General features: G+C 52.0%; 1 protein-coding gene across 3 annotated transcripts; it reads right to left on the minus strand.

Annotated features, from left to right (window-relative positions):
* Positions 1 to 1,232: 1,232 nt before the first annotated feature.
* MIEF1 (mitochondrial elongation factor 1) lies at positions 1,233 to 13,234 on the minus strand. 3 transcript variants are annotated; one of them, XM_032346230.1, is made up of 5 exons: positions 13,062 to 13,234; positions 5,102 to 5,252; positions 4,001 to 4,178; positions 3,526 to 3,788; positions 1,233 to 2,724 (listed from the first exon to the last, which is right to left on the minus strand). In XM_032346230.1, the coding sequence occupies exons 2-5, from the start codon at positions 5,243 to 5,245 to the stop codon at positions 1,918 to 1,920; spliced, it is 1,392 nt and encodes a 463-aa protein (XP_032202121.1). In that variant the 5' UTR covers positions 5,246 to 5,252; positions 13,062 to 13,234; the 3' UTR covers positions 1,233 to 1,917. The 3 variants fall into 3 exon arrangements, with proteins under 3 accessions (XP_032202121.1, XP_032202120.1, XP_032202119.1); XM_032346229.1 differs by lacking the exon at positions 13,062 to 13,234 and adding an exon at positions 11,008 to 11,110; XM_032346228.1 differs by lacking the exon at positions 13,062 to 13,234 and adding an exon at positions 10,789 to 10,905.
* Positions 13,235 to 19,038: the final 5,804 nt, after the last annotated feature.

The raw sequence follows: 19,038 nt of genomic DNA on the forward strand, positions 1-19,038 counted from the left end.
TATACCCTCTCTGCCAGTCACCCAGGGTAACAGTCAGGCACCAGAGATTTTCTTTAAACTCTAACTTGATTCTGATGAACAGCCAGGATGGAGAATCACTCTCAAGGTTCTGGGATTTGTATTTTTCATTCTCTCTGAATAGCTTCATACAAATGGCAACTGAGCCACTTTAAGGAACCGCTGCAGATCTAAGAGAGAAACAGGAAAATTTTCCAAACGTAGCTAACGTTAACCCTAGTTCACAACCTCCTAATTGATGACAAAAGGGAACAGGAATCTCTACCCTAAATCCGAAAGGTAGCTGAGGTTTCAGTGCTATTTAGAGAGTCAGTTCATGCTGCTGTCATTGGGAAGGAATGAGACAGCTGCGGAGAGCGTCACTGGAATCTCACTGATGGAGAGGTAGTAAGAAGAGAGAAAAATAAAACTTGTTGGGAGAACAAAATACTGGATAGGCAGATCAGAAACAGAATTATTATTGGCTTCTTGCCAGAACAGGAAGAAAGCGCAAAAAAAGAAGCTGCACTGACCAGGTGAGACCCTCCTCCCCACCCTCAGGATACTTGTGACGTTGCTCAGCGCGGTTTTAGCAGCGGAAACCAGAGGGAGCGCAGGAAGCCCCGCCTCCCTCTCCTGTGTGTCTTATCCACGCACGCTCTTCCTGGGTAGCACCAGTCCCCTAGGTGCGGGGTGAGACAGGATGGGAAAGAGGTCAGCATGTCTGCTTGCCCTCTGGCCTCTGGCGGTGCCTGGAGAGTTCAGCCAATGTCCCCTCGTGTTCCCATGGCAGACAGTGGGGAATGAAGAGCTGGCTGTGGGCCTGTTCCCGCGCTAAGGCAACGTCCTGGAAAGGCAGGTCCTCTAGGGGAAGAAACAGGGTGGCCACACTTCCACTGGTGACTGGACTTTTCAGCAGGTGTTTGCTGCCTGTCAACCTCTCTTCCACCTCTACTACAAAGGCTATGTCCTTGAAGGCCTCATTCTGACTGGCAATAAGGCAAGGAAGGGGCCGACCAACAGCACCTGTGCACGGCACCTGTGCTGTCCCGACAGCCCCTTCCCTCCCTTGTCTTCCCCCGGCTTCTCGAACAGCAGCTCGGATCTGGACCAGCCCAGGGTGAGGCACAGACACGGGGCGGGGCGCACACACACCCTTCCCTAGGCCCTCTGCACCAAGCCAGCTCCCCCACTGCACATTGGCCACTGAAGAACGCCATCTCCAAGCAACTCTGCACCCCATTTAGACTGACCTCACTCCTGTGCCAGTCAGTAACTGTGTTCCCATGAGACCTTTTCAGCACTCAGGAATTGGAGCTGGTCAGGAGGCGGAGGAAACGGGCTGAGTCTCCAGGAACCTGGGTCAAAGGCCAGCTCTTTCGCTTGCTTTACCCCCAGAAACTCTAAATACTGTCTGAGCACTCAGTCTGCAGAGCTCAGCTTGGAAAGCGCCATGAGAACTCTGCCGTGACATTCAACGAAAAGGCAACATCTTGACTAGGCAGATAGGCTCCCGGGGAAGGAGCAAAACAGAAGGCGTGAACAAGAGGAAAAGACAGAGAAGACACTGAAAACAAAGAGGCCAAAGGGCAGGGCAGACAGGGACAGAAAACCTGGGCCACAATGCTAGACACCAGCTCAGGCCAGTGCTCTGCCTTCTCAATTCATTCCAGATAAATGAGCCTGGAGCAGGGGAAGGGGAGGAGTAGGAGCACAGTGTTTGGTAACAAAAATAGAAAGGGTCCGGTGAGAAAACAGAAGACAAGGAGATGGCATTCTGATCAGCATGAAGTGACCGGGCGATGACCAGCAAGATAGGAGGCACCTAGGGACCCTGTGAGGCACCAACTCTGCAGCCACGTTTCTAACGGAGAAGCCAGGGTCTGACCACCTGACGCCCACTCTGGCCTTCACCTGCCCTTACGTCTGCAGCAGCACCTCCGGCTCAGACAACGAGCAGTAGAGAGTATATCCCAACTCATCTATTTCTTCGGGAGTGAGCTCTGCAAATAAGTTCACCTTGGGGTTTAGGGCACTGGGCAGGACTCCAGCCTCCAAGTAGCTGATAAGCCCCCTCAGGGCCTGTAAGAACCGGTCGGCCAGCATCTCTGGAGACCAGTCAGCCTCCTCCTGGGCCAAGTGGAGGATGACGTTTGTTAGCTGGCTGGCAGTGAGGTGGCCCAGAGCCGGAGTGGACTTGCATATGGCCTTGAGGATCTTGAGGCACAGAGATCGGCAGCCCGAGTCGGCCTGGTCCAAAGCCCGCAGGCGTGCCGTCTCTGCCGGTCGCAGGCTCAGCCGCCACAGGTTGTCGTACTGCGCCAGCCGGTGTGGTCTGGCTACCAAGACAGTGTCGCCAAGGGTCACTGATGGCAGGAAGTCAATGACAAGATGCTTGTCACGCTCATACTGCACTTCCAAAGTCAGGGCTTCTGGGGGTGGTGCTGGTCGGATCACATAGTCCAAGAGGGACCCTATGGCTGGCCAGTTGATGGAGCCAGCCACGACCTTCTCAAACGTGTCTGCCACTGTCTTTGGGGAGAGGTAGCCGCCTACGACACAGCGGTCCCAGTAACTGCTACCACGAGGAAAATACTCCGGGTTCTCACGACGGACCAGGTAGAAGCCAGGGACGTTCATGATGGTGTCCTCACCGGGTATACATGACCACAGGTTCTGCTCCAGCACGAGGGGCACGATGAGCTGGATGTGGTCTGCTGTCACCACCTGTTCAGGCAGAATTAAAAAACTTTTGAGGGACTTAATCTGCTCGAGAGACAAGCATCCCGGAACATGGGTTCCACCATCTAATTTGCCCCCAACAATAAAGGAAACTATGAATTCGTTCATGTCGCCATTACCAATTCAAACAGAGTGAGGATTTAAACCACATCTGTCAGGGGCGCCTCAGTGGCTCTGTCCGTTGTGTTTGCCTTCAGCTCGGGTCATGAGCCTGGGGTTCTGGGATCGAGCCCTCTGCTCAGCGGGCTCTCGGGTGCTCTGCTCAGCAGGGAGCCTACTTCTCCCTCTCCCTCTGCCTGCACTCTGCCTACTTGTGCACGCGCTCTCTCTCTCTCTCTGTTAAATGAATAAATATCTTTTTCTTTTTTTTAAGATTTTATTTATTTATTTGTCAGAGAGAGAGAGAGAGAGAGAGAACGCATGCACAAGTAGACAGAGTGGCAGTCAGAGAAGCAGGCTTCCCGCTGAGCAAGGAGCCTGATTCGGGACCCTGGGATCATGACCTGAGCCAAAGGCAGCAGCTTAACCAACTGAGCCACCCAGGTGTCCCTAAATGAATAAATATCTTAAACAAAACAAAAAAAACGTGTCTGTCAGAACAAGAAAAAAGAACAAGAAAGGGTTAAGAAGACCCAACAAGTGCTACTGCCGTGGGCAGAATGCAGAAGCAGGAAGACCTAAGTCTTTCTGGCAAGCCTGGGACGCTGATCTTCAGTACCAACGACACTCTCGAGAAGCATCCTGGTCGGCACCCAGCCCTGCCCTTCGTGGGAACCACCCTGTTACCTGCAGGTCATCATAGAGGCTGCCACTCAGGTACATGTCCCGAAGCGGCATGTCAGGCAACTTGGCCCGCAGGAAGCTCCGGAGCTCAGCACATATGTCCACAGCAGCTTGCTTGGCCCGAGCCTGCTCGCCAGCAGGGATGGCTGCCCGGTTCCGGTAGTAAGTAAGAAGTTTCTCCTGCAGGGACATGCGGAGTCGTGACTTCTTCAAGTCTACCTGGCCCTTCCTGGCCAATGGCTTGGGCCGGGGTGGGCAGAATGTATCTGCCAAGGCAAGAGAGAGAGGCATGTGAGCTCTTCCCATGCTTCTTAGACCACAGCTGCCTCGGCCCCGGGAAAGGAGGAGGGGCCTGGCACCAAAGGCAAGTGCTAGCACAGAGCCTGGCACACATGTGCTCGAGAAACACTTGCTGAAGGCAGATGTAGTACTGGGAGCCCAGAGAGAAGTCCCAGAGGGGTAACAGCCTTTTCCTCACCCGTGTCAAAGACCGAGGAGTCTGTGGGAAGGGTCTGCAGGGACCGGCTCAGGCCTGTCTTCATGTCCTTATTCAGCAACCGGGGGGAGCCCATCCAGTTCGGTTCTTCCCAGCTTCTTTTCCCTGAATGGCTCAGGCGGGTGGGGCTGGTGGGGGCACTGATGGCCCGATCATACATCTGAAAGAGGAGAGGACCGGCAGAGGTAGCTTCCTGCCCGTTTCCCTTCTTCCCAGCAGCTCTGCCCTCGGGAGTTCAACTACTGTTTTCCAATGACTGTTTTATCCTAGATTATGGAATACTTGGCTCCACGTGGAAAATCTTGGGAAATACTAAATGATACAAATAAGAAATCAATCTACCATAATGTCACAACACAGAGGCAACTGTTAATATTTTGGTTTAGTTCTTTCTGGAAACATACATTTATATAATTAGGATCTGACTCTACATATACTTCTGGAACTGGATTTTTTTCACTCATCACTTTTATCATTTCCCCCATGCCACTAAAAATGAACCAGTGTTCAACATTATGATACTTTTTCTGACGATACAACATGGTACCTTATGAACTTACCATAACGCTGAACACGGATTCACTTATTTACTAGATACCAAGCGGCTACTGTGTGCCAGGCATTGTTCTAAGTGTGGAATAAAGCAGTAAACCAAAGAGACCCAACCCTGTCCTCACGAAGTTTCCAGTCCAGTGAAGGGATACAGGTAGTACCTAATTAACAAGTTAAATGTGAAGTATGCACACAGAGATAAATATGAAGAAAGATAAAGTAGGAAAGGGAAGTAGGAAGTGTATATGTGGTGGGAGTGCTGCCATTTTAAATAAGGTAATTAAGGAAGGGTATTTTGGTTATTTGCCATTTTTTCCTCACTGGGATAGACTTATCTGTACTGCCAGTGATTTCTCTAGGGCAGAGTCCCAGAAGTGGACCTAGTGAACTCTCCTAAAGGCTCACCTCATAATGCCACCTGACCAGCTCACGCTCCCAGGGGCAGGACTGGAGTCTCGTTCCAGGTCAGCTCCAGTCCGCAGAGGCAGCCTCACCCCCTCTCCTGCCCCAGCCCCGGCCGCACGCACTTACCCGCTTAACTGCCAGCGTGGCGATGCCCAGCATGGCCGCTCCGCCCACCCCCAGCACCAGCCGGGCATTGGAAAGCACAAAATCAATGGCCGTGCCAATGCCATTGTCATCCTTCTTGCCTTTGCGCTCACCAGAGCCTGCCATCGCGCACCTGGGGACAAAGGCAGAACACAGCCATCAGTGCCTGGGACCTCGAGAGCCACCCCCCCCACCCCCCGTCTCTGCCATGAGGCCAGCTCCCAACAAGTACAGGGTGTTCTGTGAATTCCAGCAACCCAAATCCTTCTGCCTATAGCACTGTGGGCTCTAAGGTCAAGACAGAGATACCATGTCCCAGGAGGTAGCTGCATGCAAGGGGGAAGAAAGGATCACGCTAATTGTGCCAAAAAACCTCTCCACCAATCTACGGAGAGGATAGAACTAGAAAGCCTTAGCTCACTGTTAATCCTTCCTTATATTATGAGACTGACGTGCTACCTACTGCGCTAACGAGGCACCTTAATCCTTCCTTATATTAGCGTGAAGTACCCGACATGCAATTCAACCCTCTCCCGTCCCATCAGTATAATGTAGACAGTGTTTTGATCCTTTGGCTACTACCTCCTATAAGGTGAGGTGTGAGAAGGCCTCATCTACTAGATTAAGACAGAAGATGCTCGTCCAGTCCCATGCCGTCACTCCACACATAGGGAGGTGATGTGCCAGAGGTCCCAGTGACAGGGAATGGCAGAGCCACCTCCACAACTCAGGCCTCCCAGCTCCCAGTAAGATGCTTTTTCTACCACATCATATTACATTTACCCACTTCTTGGGGAAAGTGTTCAGGGGGCTATAAGCAGCTCATGTGAGGCCGGCACTGTGACAGTGAGAATAAATGCCGTTAACCTGGCCGTTAACTCGGGGGAAAAAAACCCATCTGCCCAAATGCACTTGCAAAATGAACTAAAGATGTGATTCCCCTAAAAGGGAGTTCATGGGCTCCATACTGAAGAGGCTGGCCTCTCATCCAGCACTCAAGCAAGGGGCGCATGCACATGCTCCCCGGCAACAATGGAGTCATCCTGACGAAGTTCCCCACGCCCCCAAATAAGCCCGATTCCCAGCAAGTTAGAACCCTGGGCCGCACGCAGATAAAGGACGGCCATGTAGTTCAGATCTGAGTACTGCTCCCACCACTGCTGCTCTCCCCTGCCTCCCAAGGCCAGCTCACCAGGGGTTACGCAGAGAAAACCAGCTGTACACCAACCTGGGTCCCAGCACACCCAGAATGGAAGGAGAGACAGACAGGATACCGCGGGGCATTTTCCAGTGTAAGTCACCTTCCATACAGCTGCAACTGCGCACTGCCGGCTTCACATGTCCTGCCCTTTGCCTCTATCCTTCCCCTCCCCAAGAAAGAAAGATTTCTGACTCTCCTTATCCCAGCAATTAAGTTATCAAGGGAGAGTCACTGTCAAATCCAAAAATATTTTTCCCTAACTAGAGTTCACAACCTCGGTGGCACTGTTCTCTACCTCTTGCAGTCAGTAGAAGTTTCTGATTTAGGGACGTACTGGGAGACTACTTGGCCTGCTGAAAGAGGTTCCCATTTCATAATATACAAAGAGCAAGAAAGGCCAGGGACAAGAGTTCAACTACGTTACAGGTGGGGTCAGGCGAGAATGCTACTCATCCTCCCTAGTGGCCATTGAGTAAGGGGCCACAGGACAAAGTAGAACTTTACACAGTTCCCCACACGTAACAAACGACCACTGTTTTATTTTTTTAAAACAACAAAAGAACCTTCACTGATGTATTTGTAAGAGAGAGAACCCCTGGATGCAGGCACCTCCTTGAATGTGAGGCAGCAGGACCAGGAGACATCCTCCCCACAAGCAAAAGCCAGAAGCAGCCTCCCTGGGCCATGCAGTCCTGGGCCCATGTGATGACCAGTAAGAACAAGGCAGTGATGTGGCTTAACAGAAAAGAGCCTGAGTTTTTGAGCCGGAAATCTGGTGGATAAGTATTTGTCTTTGAGCCCTGACTTATTAGCTGGTGACTTCCATAAGTTACTTCCTCTCTCAACAATGAAAAGGGGATAATTATGCCTGCATGGCCTGAATCACAAGGTTGTAGTGAGGAAAAAACATCTACAAAAATACTATATGCGAGCACTTTATAAACTGTAAAAGTACTCCACAGATACTGACTATCATTAAGTCTTTTATGATTTCTATGAACAGGACAAAAGATCAACTTCCAGAAGGCAGGCAGCAATCCAGACCATCTGAGTTACACTGTTCCTTTAGAGATGGAGCTAAAGATGACCTCTAAAACGCACTGATGCTAAGCTGGGCTTGAGACCAAAACTATTAAGTTGCGTAGGCTTGAGAGAAGGCTTTTTCTCCTCTAGGGCAATGTGCTCCCTCCATCCAAGGCCCAGGTGATGTCAACACTTCATGACCCAGGAGAGGAGAGTGCTTCCATGAGCTTCAACAGGAAGATAAAAGTTCTGGTTCTTTTTTTTTTTTTTAATAGATTTTATTTATTTGTCAGAGAGAGAGAGAGAGAGCACGTGCACACGCGCACAAGCACAAGCGGGTGCTGGCAGAGAGGAGGGAGAAGCAGACTCCCCACTGAGCAAGGAGCCTGATGTGGGATTCAATCCCAGGACCCTGGGATCATGCCCTGAGCTGAAGATGAAGACTTAACCAACTGACCCACCCAGATGTCCCTAGAAGTTCTTGTTCTAAAACTAACTTGTGGGGCGCCTGGGTGGCTCCATGGGTTAAGCCTCTGCCTTCAGCTCAGGTCATGACCTCAGGGTCCTGGCATCAAGCCCCGTGTCGGGCTCTCTGCTCAGCAGGGAGCCTGCATCCCCCTCTCTCTCTGCCTGCCTCTCTGCCTGCTTGTGAGCTCTGTCTGTCAAATAAATAAATAAAATCTTTAGGAAAAAATAAATAAATAAATAAGACTAGCCTGTTCCAGCTCCAACTGTTTATCCACTGTACCTCGTCCACTCAGGTTCTGCTGCGCTAGCTTGCTGATTAGGACACAGAAATCCACCTGGCAAGGAGGGGGAGCCCGGCTCCTCAGTGCGATTAAGAAGGAGCACTGTTGTTTCATGGGTACAGAGTTTCAGTTCTACCAGACGGAAAATTCCGGAGCTCTGTGACACAACACTATGAACAGTCTTAACATTGCTGAGCTGTACACTAAAACAGGGTCAAAGTATTTTTTTAAAAAGGATAATGACAGAGGAGGAGAAGGAACACCAACATGGCAGGCAGGGCTGGGGACGGAGAGTCTCAGGCAAGTTTTGAACCTGTCTACCCAGATACAAAAATGGGAACAGCAATAGTCACCACCCCGATGTAGTGGGGAGGACGAGTCACGGTGGCCCAGCCATTCCCAGAACTATGAAAATCCCAACTTATTTTACTTGAGAAAGTCACAGGACTTAAACCTGCCCGGCAGGAGTACACGCGAGGCCAGCGAACATGCACCAAGTGTGCACCCCAGGCCGGGCATTTTACACATCTCCTCATACCAGCAGGTCAGTCACAGCGTTCTTGCCAACTTATGGATGACAAAACCGAGGCAGAGGGGAAGTAACTGGCCCAAGTTTATGGGGTCAGTAAGCTGTGCAGCCAAGATTGGAACCTGGAGCTCCTGCTGCTTGGGGAGAAGTAGTTTAAGGAGTCCCAAGTGGCCTGTAGCCCCACCCGCTCACATCCCCTCTCTACTAACCAGGAGACAACACACTTCTTGGAGGCACATTCTGGCACACTCACTGCCACATGCCCAGGGCCAACAGTGTTTGATACACAGTACGTGTTCATTGGACCACTGAGCTATTAACCCTATGGGGTTATTTTTGGTTTTTTTGAGGAGATGGTGATGGCGATTTGTAACCCAACTCACAGTCAAACTAGATTAACACAAAGATTCAGTAACTCATGAGTTTCTTGCCGGATCTGCTACCCCTCCCTGTGCAGGAAGGCTCCCATGGGCATCAGCCCTCCCCTGGCCCCCACCGCTGAAGGCCAGTCTGCCAGGCAACCCAAGTGGCTGAGGCGAACCAAAAGCCCTTACGTAAGGCTCCTCGCTACCCCCCCCCGCCCACTTTCCCTCTCGATCAAACACAGCACCCTCCCCCAGCTGGCACGCCTGCCACCTCAGCTAGTCTTCCTTTTCCTGTCTCCTCCTCTAGTCTCAGCCAACTGGTCACCAAGCCCCACTGCTGTGCACACATACTTACGGGCAGCCACCCCACCCCCTCCCTTCGCTCCATGTCATCTGGACAGATCTACTGCCTCTAGCATCTCTCACCAATGTCTTCATGGCCAAAATCCCTCTTCCATGCCTGTCCCCTGCTTCCCAAAGCTGTGACGGTCCCCCTCTCCTCAGATGTCGCCATCTCTTCAATAGGGGAATCAGCATCCTCGCTGACTTGGCCCAGCCTCAACTCTGGCCACTTGCCGTACAGGTCTGCCCTTCGAGCCACAGCAGACTCAGGTTTCAGGACTACCAAATGCCATTTCCACTGGCGTATTTGCTTATTCCTGCCCATCTGCCTGGCAAGCTTTTCTTTCTCATCTGAGGCAGTCGTCAAACATCCCCTTCTCTATGGCCACCTATGGTCCTCCTGCCACCCTACTTCAGGCAGAATCCTGTCCTCATCCCACCTCCAAACTCTTTAGATGACCCTCTAGTACACAGCTGCTCCCACTGCGATTACTTCCTGTGGATCTCCACCTTAGACCGAGTCCTTGATGGTCCATATCATTTCTCTTTATCCCAGAGCCTGCCAGAATGCCAGGACCACAAAAGGCCCCCTGGAAAAGCTGCTGAATTAAATATACTCATTAGGTTAGAGGGGGACTTCTTGGTAACATGCTATCAGGAGTAAACAGGGCTCACAAACCTCCTACTAAGCACCATTCCAAGTGCTGTGTGCATGGTCTCATTTAATTCTCAAAATAACTGGATAAAGGTACCATTCTCTCCATTTTACAAATGAGGAAATGGAGGCCTAGAAAAGTCTAGTGATTTGCCCTAAATCCCAGCTATTAGCAGCCGTGCCAGGTTTTAAACCCAGACACGGTCCTTCGAAGTCGACACACTATACTTACTTTCTAGACTGTAATAGAACCCAGTTATGTCTGGGGAGTATGATCTGACCCACGAGGTAACTGAACCCACTGGAGAATGAGCCAGCCTAGAACTGAGCTCCAATAGTTTTAACTAGTATATTTTCTAAAATTTTCATGTCAAATATTCCATGAAATAAAATGGCAGTAATAATTCTGTTCTGGTGGGGCTTGAAACTCACAGCCTATTTTTTCTCAATTAAGAAACCTACTTCTGTTAACATCTGTATTTCCTCTACTGATTTCTAGTGACTATGGTCACTGAAGTGACTTTCCTGGTCCTTTGCATCCAAAAGAAAAAGGGGGGAAGAAAGAAAGAAACCTGTAAGAATAAGTGTCAGGTGCTCAGGTGTCTCAGTGGTTCAAAGCCTCTGCCTTCAGCTCAGGTCATGATCCCAGAGTCCTGGGATTGAGCCCCACATCAGGCTCTCTGCTCCGTGGGGAGCCTGCTTCCTTCTCTCTCTCTGCCTGCCTCTCTGCCTACTTGTGATCTCTGTCAAATAAATAAAATATTAACAAAAAAAAATAAATAAAAAAGAGTAAGTGTCTACCTACCTGAGGCTTCTTACTGCATCTGTGAGGTAGGGATGGGAAAGAGCAGGAGTGTCTATGGAAGACACCTATGTCCTCTTTCCCTTGGAATTAGAATGAGAGGGGAAAGGAGGGGATCCTAAATAATCCCCCCCAATTTGCTGTGGAGGAAGACCAGGCCCTTTTCCAGCTGCCTCTCCCGGGCCTCAGGATCCTCTAGCTTCTGATTTTTCCGGAACTCACGGCGGATGTAGGCAAGGTAGAAGTCTCGATCAGTGTAGCGAAGCTCTCGACCCTGGCGCAGCAGGGCCCGGTAGAGACTGAGCACCGCCTCTCGGCTCCATGGGGCCATGGGGGACAGGTAGGGGGTGGGCGTCAAGCTATAAGCAGAAGGGAAAAAATAGAAGCCTAGAATCAGAATTAATTATGGAAGGGGTTACAGACACTATCTTAAAATTCAGGATTTCTTAATCTGGGCCAAGGTCACACTATGACTTAGTGACAGGTCGAGGAGTAAACCCCAGCCTCTCAATCCCCTCTTCTGGGAAAGTACAGGTTATGCTGAAGGGCTAGGCCTTCAATTTTGGCTCTGCCATTTACCAGCCATATGACTTTGGACAAAGTACTTAACCCTTTTGAGCACCAGCTTCCTCAGTTGTAAAATGGAAATGGTACTATGTTAAAGAGTATCTACCTTCCACTCTAGGTTATTTTGAGAACAGCGTGAGATAATGCACGGAAAGCCTCTAAAATAGAACTTCACCACAAGGGGTGGTCCAGAGTGGCTGAAGGCAAGGGATCTCAGCCAAACTTGAATTCTGACACCACCACTCGTGAAAGGATTACCTTGGGCAAGTTTCTTAACCTCTCTGTGCTCACCTCAGTTCTACATTTGCAAAATGAGGATTACGACTGTATTCTGCCCACATGGTTGGTATGAGAATTAAGTGAGTTACATATGTAAATGTGTTTAGAATAGTGCTTGGCATGGGGTGCCTGGGTGGCTCAGTGGGTTAAGCCTCTGCCTTCGGCTCAGGTCATGATCTCAGGGTCCTGGGATCGAGCCCCACGTCGGGCTCTCTGCTCAGCGGAGAGCCTGCTTTCCTCTCTCTCTCTGCCTACTTGTGATCTCTATCTCTCTGTGTCAAATAATAAATAAAAAATCTTTAGAATAGTGCTTGGCACATACTGGATCAGTGTTATTTATTTCTAGTGGGGCCTAGCCTGGTTTGTAAGTACTCAATAAATATTACATTTAGTTACACAAAAACCGCCACCATCTCCTTTCAGTAATGAATCTTCACACAGGTACAGTGTCATTTATAAAATGCCTTGTCATTCATCACCACGTTTAAATTAAGGAACCTATGAGGTGGTCAGGGCTCCCAACAATGACAACGAACACTTACTGATTACTACATACCACCCGAGTTCCAGGCACATCCCACAGAATGTCACACCTTGTTCTATCAACAAACCCAGTGTCATTATCCCCATTTTAAGTGGAGGAAATTGAAGCTCCCAGAGGGAAGTAACTTGCCCACAGGCACACAACTGGAAAGGAGGGTGCACTCCTAACCCCAACTCTGCCTGCGGCTGTAAGGATAGTTACCATTTGCTCGGGCAATACCATGTAAAGCACAGGTGCTCCACAAACTCTCCCAGCACATATAAGGGCCCCCTCCCAAAATACTCTGGATGAAAGAATTAACGTCCCTATGTGGAAAAAATGATCACCTCTATTTCAGATATAAAGAAATAAGACTGAATGAGGAGGTATCTGATCTGAACTTTGAGCCCAAAGTCGGTCAGCCATCAGTGTCTGGCCTCACTAACTTCCTGCGCGAGCCTGAGCAAGCCACCGTCCCCGTCCTTTTTTCCTCAACTGTAGAAGAGCTCCCCTCAGCCCCAAGGGCCCCCCGGAGTGGGAGACATGAATCCAGAAAATCCATAGGAAAAGTGCTTTATGAGGTTCGAGGCGACTGTCACGCGAAGGCTGTTACTACAAGGTCGCTCGGCAATTGGGCGACTGTGCCCTGGCCTGTTCCCAGTTCCTGCCCCTACCCTGGGGGGCCAGGCCGAGGCGGGATGGGGAGACCCTCGGCTAGGGCAGGCCGGCTCGCGAGCCCCGGGAGGCCTCCGGAGGCTGGGGCGGGGCCACGGAGCGGCCTCCCAGGGGAAAACCTGAGCGGTCTGGGGCAAGACACCCGGTGGCCAGGTTGGGGGGCGCCGGCCGAGGTCCCGAGCGGAGGCTCGCCGAGCCCCGGGCCCCTAGCCCCGCTCCTCCCCTCACTCACCCGCGGACTGCGCGCGCTACCACTCCTCGGAATTCGCTTCTCGCCCGGTACCTCTCCCGGGGTCACCCACCAACATGGCCCCTTCACTTCCGGGACACGACCTTGCGCACGGAGTTGAGGGGAGGGACTGAAGAGAGCGTGGGGGCGGGCGGAGGCGGGAGGACTTCCGTTCTTCCCGGCCGAGACCTCTCTCGGGGCGGGGCCTAGAGCCTCACCGGGCCACGCCCCCTCAGGCGGGTTCCGTCCCGCCTCCATGCGTGACGTCACCAAGGACAGGCTCGCGGGGGCCGTTCGGGGCCTGCCCACCTGGAGAACCGCGGTGCGGTGGGCGGGACAGGGCGGGGGTTCCGAAACCCTTCAAGGGCAAAATGTATTTATTGGCACCAGTTTTGTGCCGAGGGCTGTTATTTAATTTATCCATTTGCTTCTCTTCACTAGATTCGAGGGCAGGACCCGTGTCTTACGGAATCCTTACGTCCGCTCCCCACGGCATCTCCATGGTGCCCAGTGCGGCCAGGCAAGGGAGGTTTGGAGTACAGCCCCGGGGCACTCCCAGTTCCAGCTCCACCACTTAAGGACTGCCATTTGCCAAGTTCCCTAACCTCAGCCTGGGACTCAGGAGAATTGAAAAGTATCTAGAGGAGCTGGTGGGTACTTAGGGAGCAGTTTCCTGGCCACTTCCATTGATTTCTGCAACATATCCTTGTCAGGCACTGGGCCTGGCACTGCCACAGGTGTTGCAGGAAGGAAAGATGGAGTCCTGTCTTCAAGCCAGGGCTGACCCCGGAGGTGAGACCAGCTGGGAGGACCGCCGCTGTGAGAGGCTGGGGTGAAGGGAGTGTGGTGGGCCAGCAGGCCGGGGCGGCTGTCTTACATGGACGGGTGACATGTGGAACTTCCCATTTCCCTGTGGTTGTGAACACCATTCAATGCTGCCTTTTTGGCCTTCACAGCCTTTGCTATGGCTTCTGCTTTAGGAGAAGCAGGCGCTTTCTTCACTTTCAAGTCCATCTTCGGGCAGAGTCCCTGAGTGCCATTGCCACAGATTCAGTCTGGCTGGAGGAGGACTAAAGGCATCAAGGGCTAAAGCAGAGAGATTGGTCAGAAAGCTGTGACAGAAGCCCCCCGGGGGGACAGGACAGGGGCTCAAACCAAGGAGGCCGCAGTGGAGGGAAGAGGTGGTCAGATCCCGGAAGTCTTTGGAGGGAGAGCCACTGCTCATGTGGTGCATGAGAGAGAAGGGTCACTGTGGCTTTGGGGTTCCGCGTGAGCAGCTACCCGGCTGCCTCCCTCTGCCAGCTTAGTTAGGAGCATATTCCAAGCATTCCAAATTGCTAGAAGAAGGCTGTTTTCCAGGGACCTCAGGTCTCCACTCAGATGAGGGGAGACTACCTTGTGTTATAGAGAACCCGGCAGCACTGGAGAGGTGGTGAACCCCTCCTTTCTGGGAAAGGAAGGATCCAGTTGTGGGCCTCAAGGAGAGAGGCTTAAGACTTAGGAGCAATGGTGGTGTGGAGTTGAGGCTCTTAGGCTAGGGTCTAGATCCCCCGGAGCCAGCTTGGCATAGGGAGACCAGGATGAAATTCAACAATTCTCTCCCCTCACACTCACAGTGTGGCAGTCCCCGGCACTTATAGTGCCTTTGTGAAACACCTCTTATGTGCCAGACATTGGGAATGAATGCTTTACAAACATTGTATTATATCTAATCCCAGCGGTCCTGCTTGGTAGGCATCTTTATCCCCATTTTATAGATGGAAAACCCAGGACTCAGAGGGGTTTGCTCATTTCTCTGACACTGAGCTAGGCAACTGAGAAGCTCACAGTAGAACTCATGTCTGTCTTACCCCAAAACATGTGTTCCTTCTACCCTTCCGGCTGCCCTACTTTGCTCAATAAAAAAATGAGTTTGTGACCCAAATAATTCTAATTGGTGACATTTCCAGCTGGAAGACCCGGTGACCTTTCATATCCCTTCTGACCCTCCCGCTCTATAGAATATTATTTTTAGGAGGGAAGGGGAGAGGCTCCCCAGGGGCTTGCCTTTCAGGTCAGCTCTCCCTAAACTTTACTTCCAGACTCACAACACTCACTCCTGCTCCCAGCGCTCCCATGACAATGGGGGAGGGCAGTGAGGCAGGCATCTGACACCCCCACGAATCCATGGTGACTTTGTAGGCCCGAGACGCTTGCAAGGAGCACTGATCCAAATGTCAGGGCCCCACCAGGTTGATGGGACAAGGAGCCCTCTGGGATCTCTCGAATACTGCAGCTTTGACATAACCCAGTTGTACATGTGGATGTTGGCTGTGGTGTCTTACGGAGTCATGGATGGAGGGTGAGTGGGAAGCCCTCGTTCACTAGAGCAGTGACTCACACCAGTAGCAGATTTTTCATTATGGAATGAATGAACGAATGAATGAATGAATGTTTTCCAGAAAGACAGGGCCTAGGGGAGAGGGACCATTTTCCTGACTCAGGCCAGTCCATTCCAGTTGAATTTGAACAAGGCAGTGGGGTGGTAGTGGGCATGGGACAAGTGATTTAAGCTTCGTGTGCCTTGGTTTCCTCATCTGTGACCTGGAGATGGAGATAAAAGGACTGTCTCCTTGGGCTGTTGAGGATTAAATGTGAGAAGGTGTGCAAGGGGTCATCGGGAGCCTGACACTGGGTGAGCACACAGTAAGTGGAGGCTTGTATTATGAGGTGTGTGTGTCTGTCTGTCTGTCTCTGTCTTGTGCATGGATAGGGACATGGGAATATTGGCCCACAAACAAATTTTGGAAACACAGGATATCAGTTCCAGGTCAGAAACTCGGGCAAGTCTCAAGCTGTGGCCCTCTGGTCCTGGAAAGCCTCTGTGGTCAAGGGTCTGGGCCCCAGAGGGTGAAAGCAGGACAGGCAGTTCCTGTCCTCAAGAGGGCCAGGGTCAAGAGGGGAGGCTGACAGGTACACAGACAGGTGCTCAGAGAGGAGCCTTCGCAGATGCTGTGGGAACCAGAAGATCCTGTGACCCAGTGCAGAAGCAGGGCTGGGTGGGCACCAACTGGGAAGGGAGGTAAAGGGATGAGACCCAAAGCTGGACAGCGAGGGGCACCTGGGTGGCTCAGTGGGTTAAAGCCTCTGCCTTCGGCTCAGGTCATGATCCCAGGGTCCTGGGATCGAGCCCCACATTGGGAAATCTCTGCTCAGCAGGGAGACTGCTTCCCTTTCTCTCGGCCTGCCTCTCTGCCTATTTGTGATTTCTATCTGACAAATAAATAAATAAAATCTTAAAAAAAAAAAAAAAGCTGGACAGCGAGCATGCTGAGGTTTCCCGGGGAGACCGTAATAGCCAGCAAGGTGTGCTTCTGGCTGTTATGCCGGCACTGTTAGTCTGAGGTTAGTCGTGGGTTTGAATCCCCGCTCTGCTACCTGACAGCTGGGAAACTTTCAGCAAGGTTCTCAACTGCTCTGTGTCTTGGCTTAAATGGGGATTAATGAAGGTACCTAAGCAATCTGACCTTGAAATCAACTCATGCTAAGATGGAGGGAGAGTGAAGCCGAGTGTATCTGGTATGTAGTAAGGATGTATCTGTAATGAGAAATAAAACTATGGCTGAGGCCTTAGGGAGTTCAGGTGATGGTATGGGGGCAGGAGTGGTCCGAAGGTGGGTGGGGGGGGGGGTCTCTGCCGATTGCAGAGTTCAAAGAACGAGAGCCAGAGAACACAGGAAGGAGAGTCCAAGATGAGACGGGAGGAGGGCGGGGCCCAGCAGGCCACAGGCAGGAATCGGGCCTGAGCCAACAGCAAGGGGGAAGTTCGCGCTAGGCTCAGACTTCGTCCGGGAGAGAGCTGACTGGTCTCTTTACAGGGAGTAGACTGATGGGCTGAGACCTGCAGGAGAACTGTCCCCAGGCCACCGCAGTGCCCCTTGAGAGCGCCATCAGCAGATAGTAGGAGTGAGCACAGCTGCTTGTGTACCAGCTCTTGCCTGACCCTCAGCACAGCTGTGTGGGGATAAGACTGTCACTTCCCCAGTTACGTCCAAGGAGCCAGGACCTCCAAGAGCCATAAATGGCAGGACTAGGATCTGAGCTCTGCTCCGGGGGTTGAACAATTCCTGGGATAGAGGAAGTCACTGGGGGCAGGTGTGGAGGAAGAGGAGGACACGGGGGGCAGAGGGGGAGACCTGGGAATGCTGATGTCTAAGTCCGAGGAAGCAGAGAGAACACGGCAGAAGAACGGGGTGTCCTAGAAGCTTAGGGAGAGGAGGATGCTGCCGCAGCCATGGAGGCCAGTACTCCAGCCAGTCTGAGATCAGCCTTGCCCAGTTAGGGGCTGGTCCCAGAGTATATCCCTTAAGTGAGAGCACAGGGGGCAAGGAGTAAATGGGAAGGTAGAAAGGAAGACAGTGACATTGCTGGGAGAGGAAAGGGTGAGAGGTGAGGCCAGCTGGAGGGAGGAAAAGCGGGTGGGGTGGGCTGGGGTGGGAGCAGGTGCTCCAGCATTCCAGCTGCAGGAGGGCGGGGAGGCCCAGAGAGTGAGCCCGCAAGGGAGTATCATCACCTACACTCCTCACCCGGGCAGGGGGAGGAAAAGGAAGGGGCACACAGGGGAGTCCCAGGCTTCCCGACAGAAGGCAGAGAGTATGAGTCCCTGTGACCAGGGTCTGACCAGTCTCATCCCCTTTACTCTGCCCAGCAAGATGCCTTATAAAACTGAGACCCTTTCACCTGGGTGGTTGGAGTAGTGGAAGAGTTGGCTGTAGCCGGATCAGCGAAGCTCCAGGATGTGAGCTGGTTGGGGTCCTAGAAATCACTCTCAGAGACTGCCAACTCCCTCCTCATGGAGTTTGCTCTCATCAGAGGCCATTGATCCTGTCTTCACCAGACTAAAATCTGATATCCCTGGACAAGCATGAGGTTCCCCCATTAGCCTGTGAAAGCTTTGCTGCCCACGCTGTGCCAGGGGGTGCTGAACAGGGCATGGGGAATAGAAGCTCATTCACCAAATACCCCCGCTCTGGCAGGTGCAGGAGGGGGGGCCTGGGCTGGCAGATGCACAGGCTTGGAGCCCAGATCCCAGCTCCTCCTCTGCCCAGGGTGCCCCCTCTGTGAGTTTGAGAACCCAGGAGAAGGGTGGCGAGGCTGAGCCAGTGCCCTGCCCGGAGCAGTCGCTTAGTGAATGTCAGTGTCCCTTTCCGTCCTTTATTTATACCCACTGAGCCCTACCACGGTCCCGCGAGGGCCGGAGAGCAGTGTACCCACTTCACAGATGAGTCGGCAGCACTCAGGCTGATGACAGCGTCTGCCGCCTCCAGGGGCAAACTGGGGGCCGACATGCTGGACGGGAATTGTTCTCGCTCCGCAAAGAACTTCGCAAGACCCAGATAAGTAGAAAAGACAGCTTTCCAGGTTTGCTCAAATACTTGATGATCTGGCAGCACCGGGTTCCCTACTTATGCGAAGGAGCAGCCACCACCTTTGGACAGGGTTTGAGCTCCCCAGTTCACCCCAATCCCCACCAAACCCTATTGTCTCGTCCACAGGTGCTCTGTCGTTTACATAACGTTGCTCCTTGGGCTCCTGTGGTCGGCTGAGTCTGCAGAGGCCTGAGCCCTCATGAAGGTCACCGCTGTTAGACGCTTGAGAGTTTTTCCAGTTCAGCCTCTCCCTGCTGACCCCAGGGTGCATACACACACTCACCCCTGCACAGACACCTAGAGGGAGAAGAAACTGGCCGAAGTGTATTTCTAAAATTTTTTTTCTATCTTTGGTGTATGCACCTGGAATTGACTCTAGGATAAGGAGTGAGGTACGGATTGTAGTCTGCCTTCTCAATGGCTGTCAGATATTTACGAAATAATTTTTCTTTCCTCCAGTGTCATCTATATCGTATGCTAAATTCCTGTGTGTATTTGAGGACCCCATTTTCATGACCACTTCAAATCTGCTGACTCCTGGGTCAGTGTGACCTCCTCCAAGTCACAGCTCT

Source organism: Mustela erminea, chromosome 6 (assembly GCF_009829155.1).
Source record: "Mustela erminea isolate mMusErm1 chromosome 6, mMusErm1.Pri, whole genome shotgun sequence".
NCBI classification, from domain to species: Eukaryota; Metazoa; Chordata; class Mammalia; order Carnivora; family Mustelidae; genus Mustela; species Mustela erminea.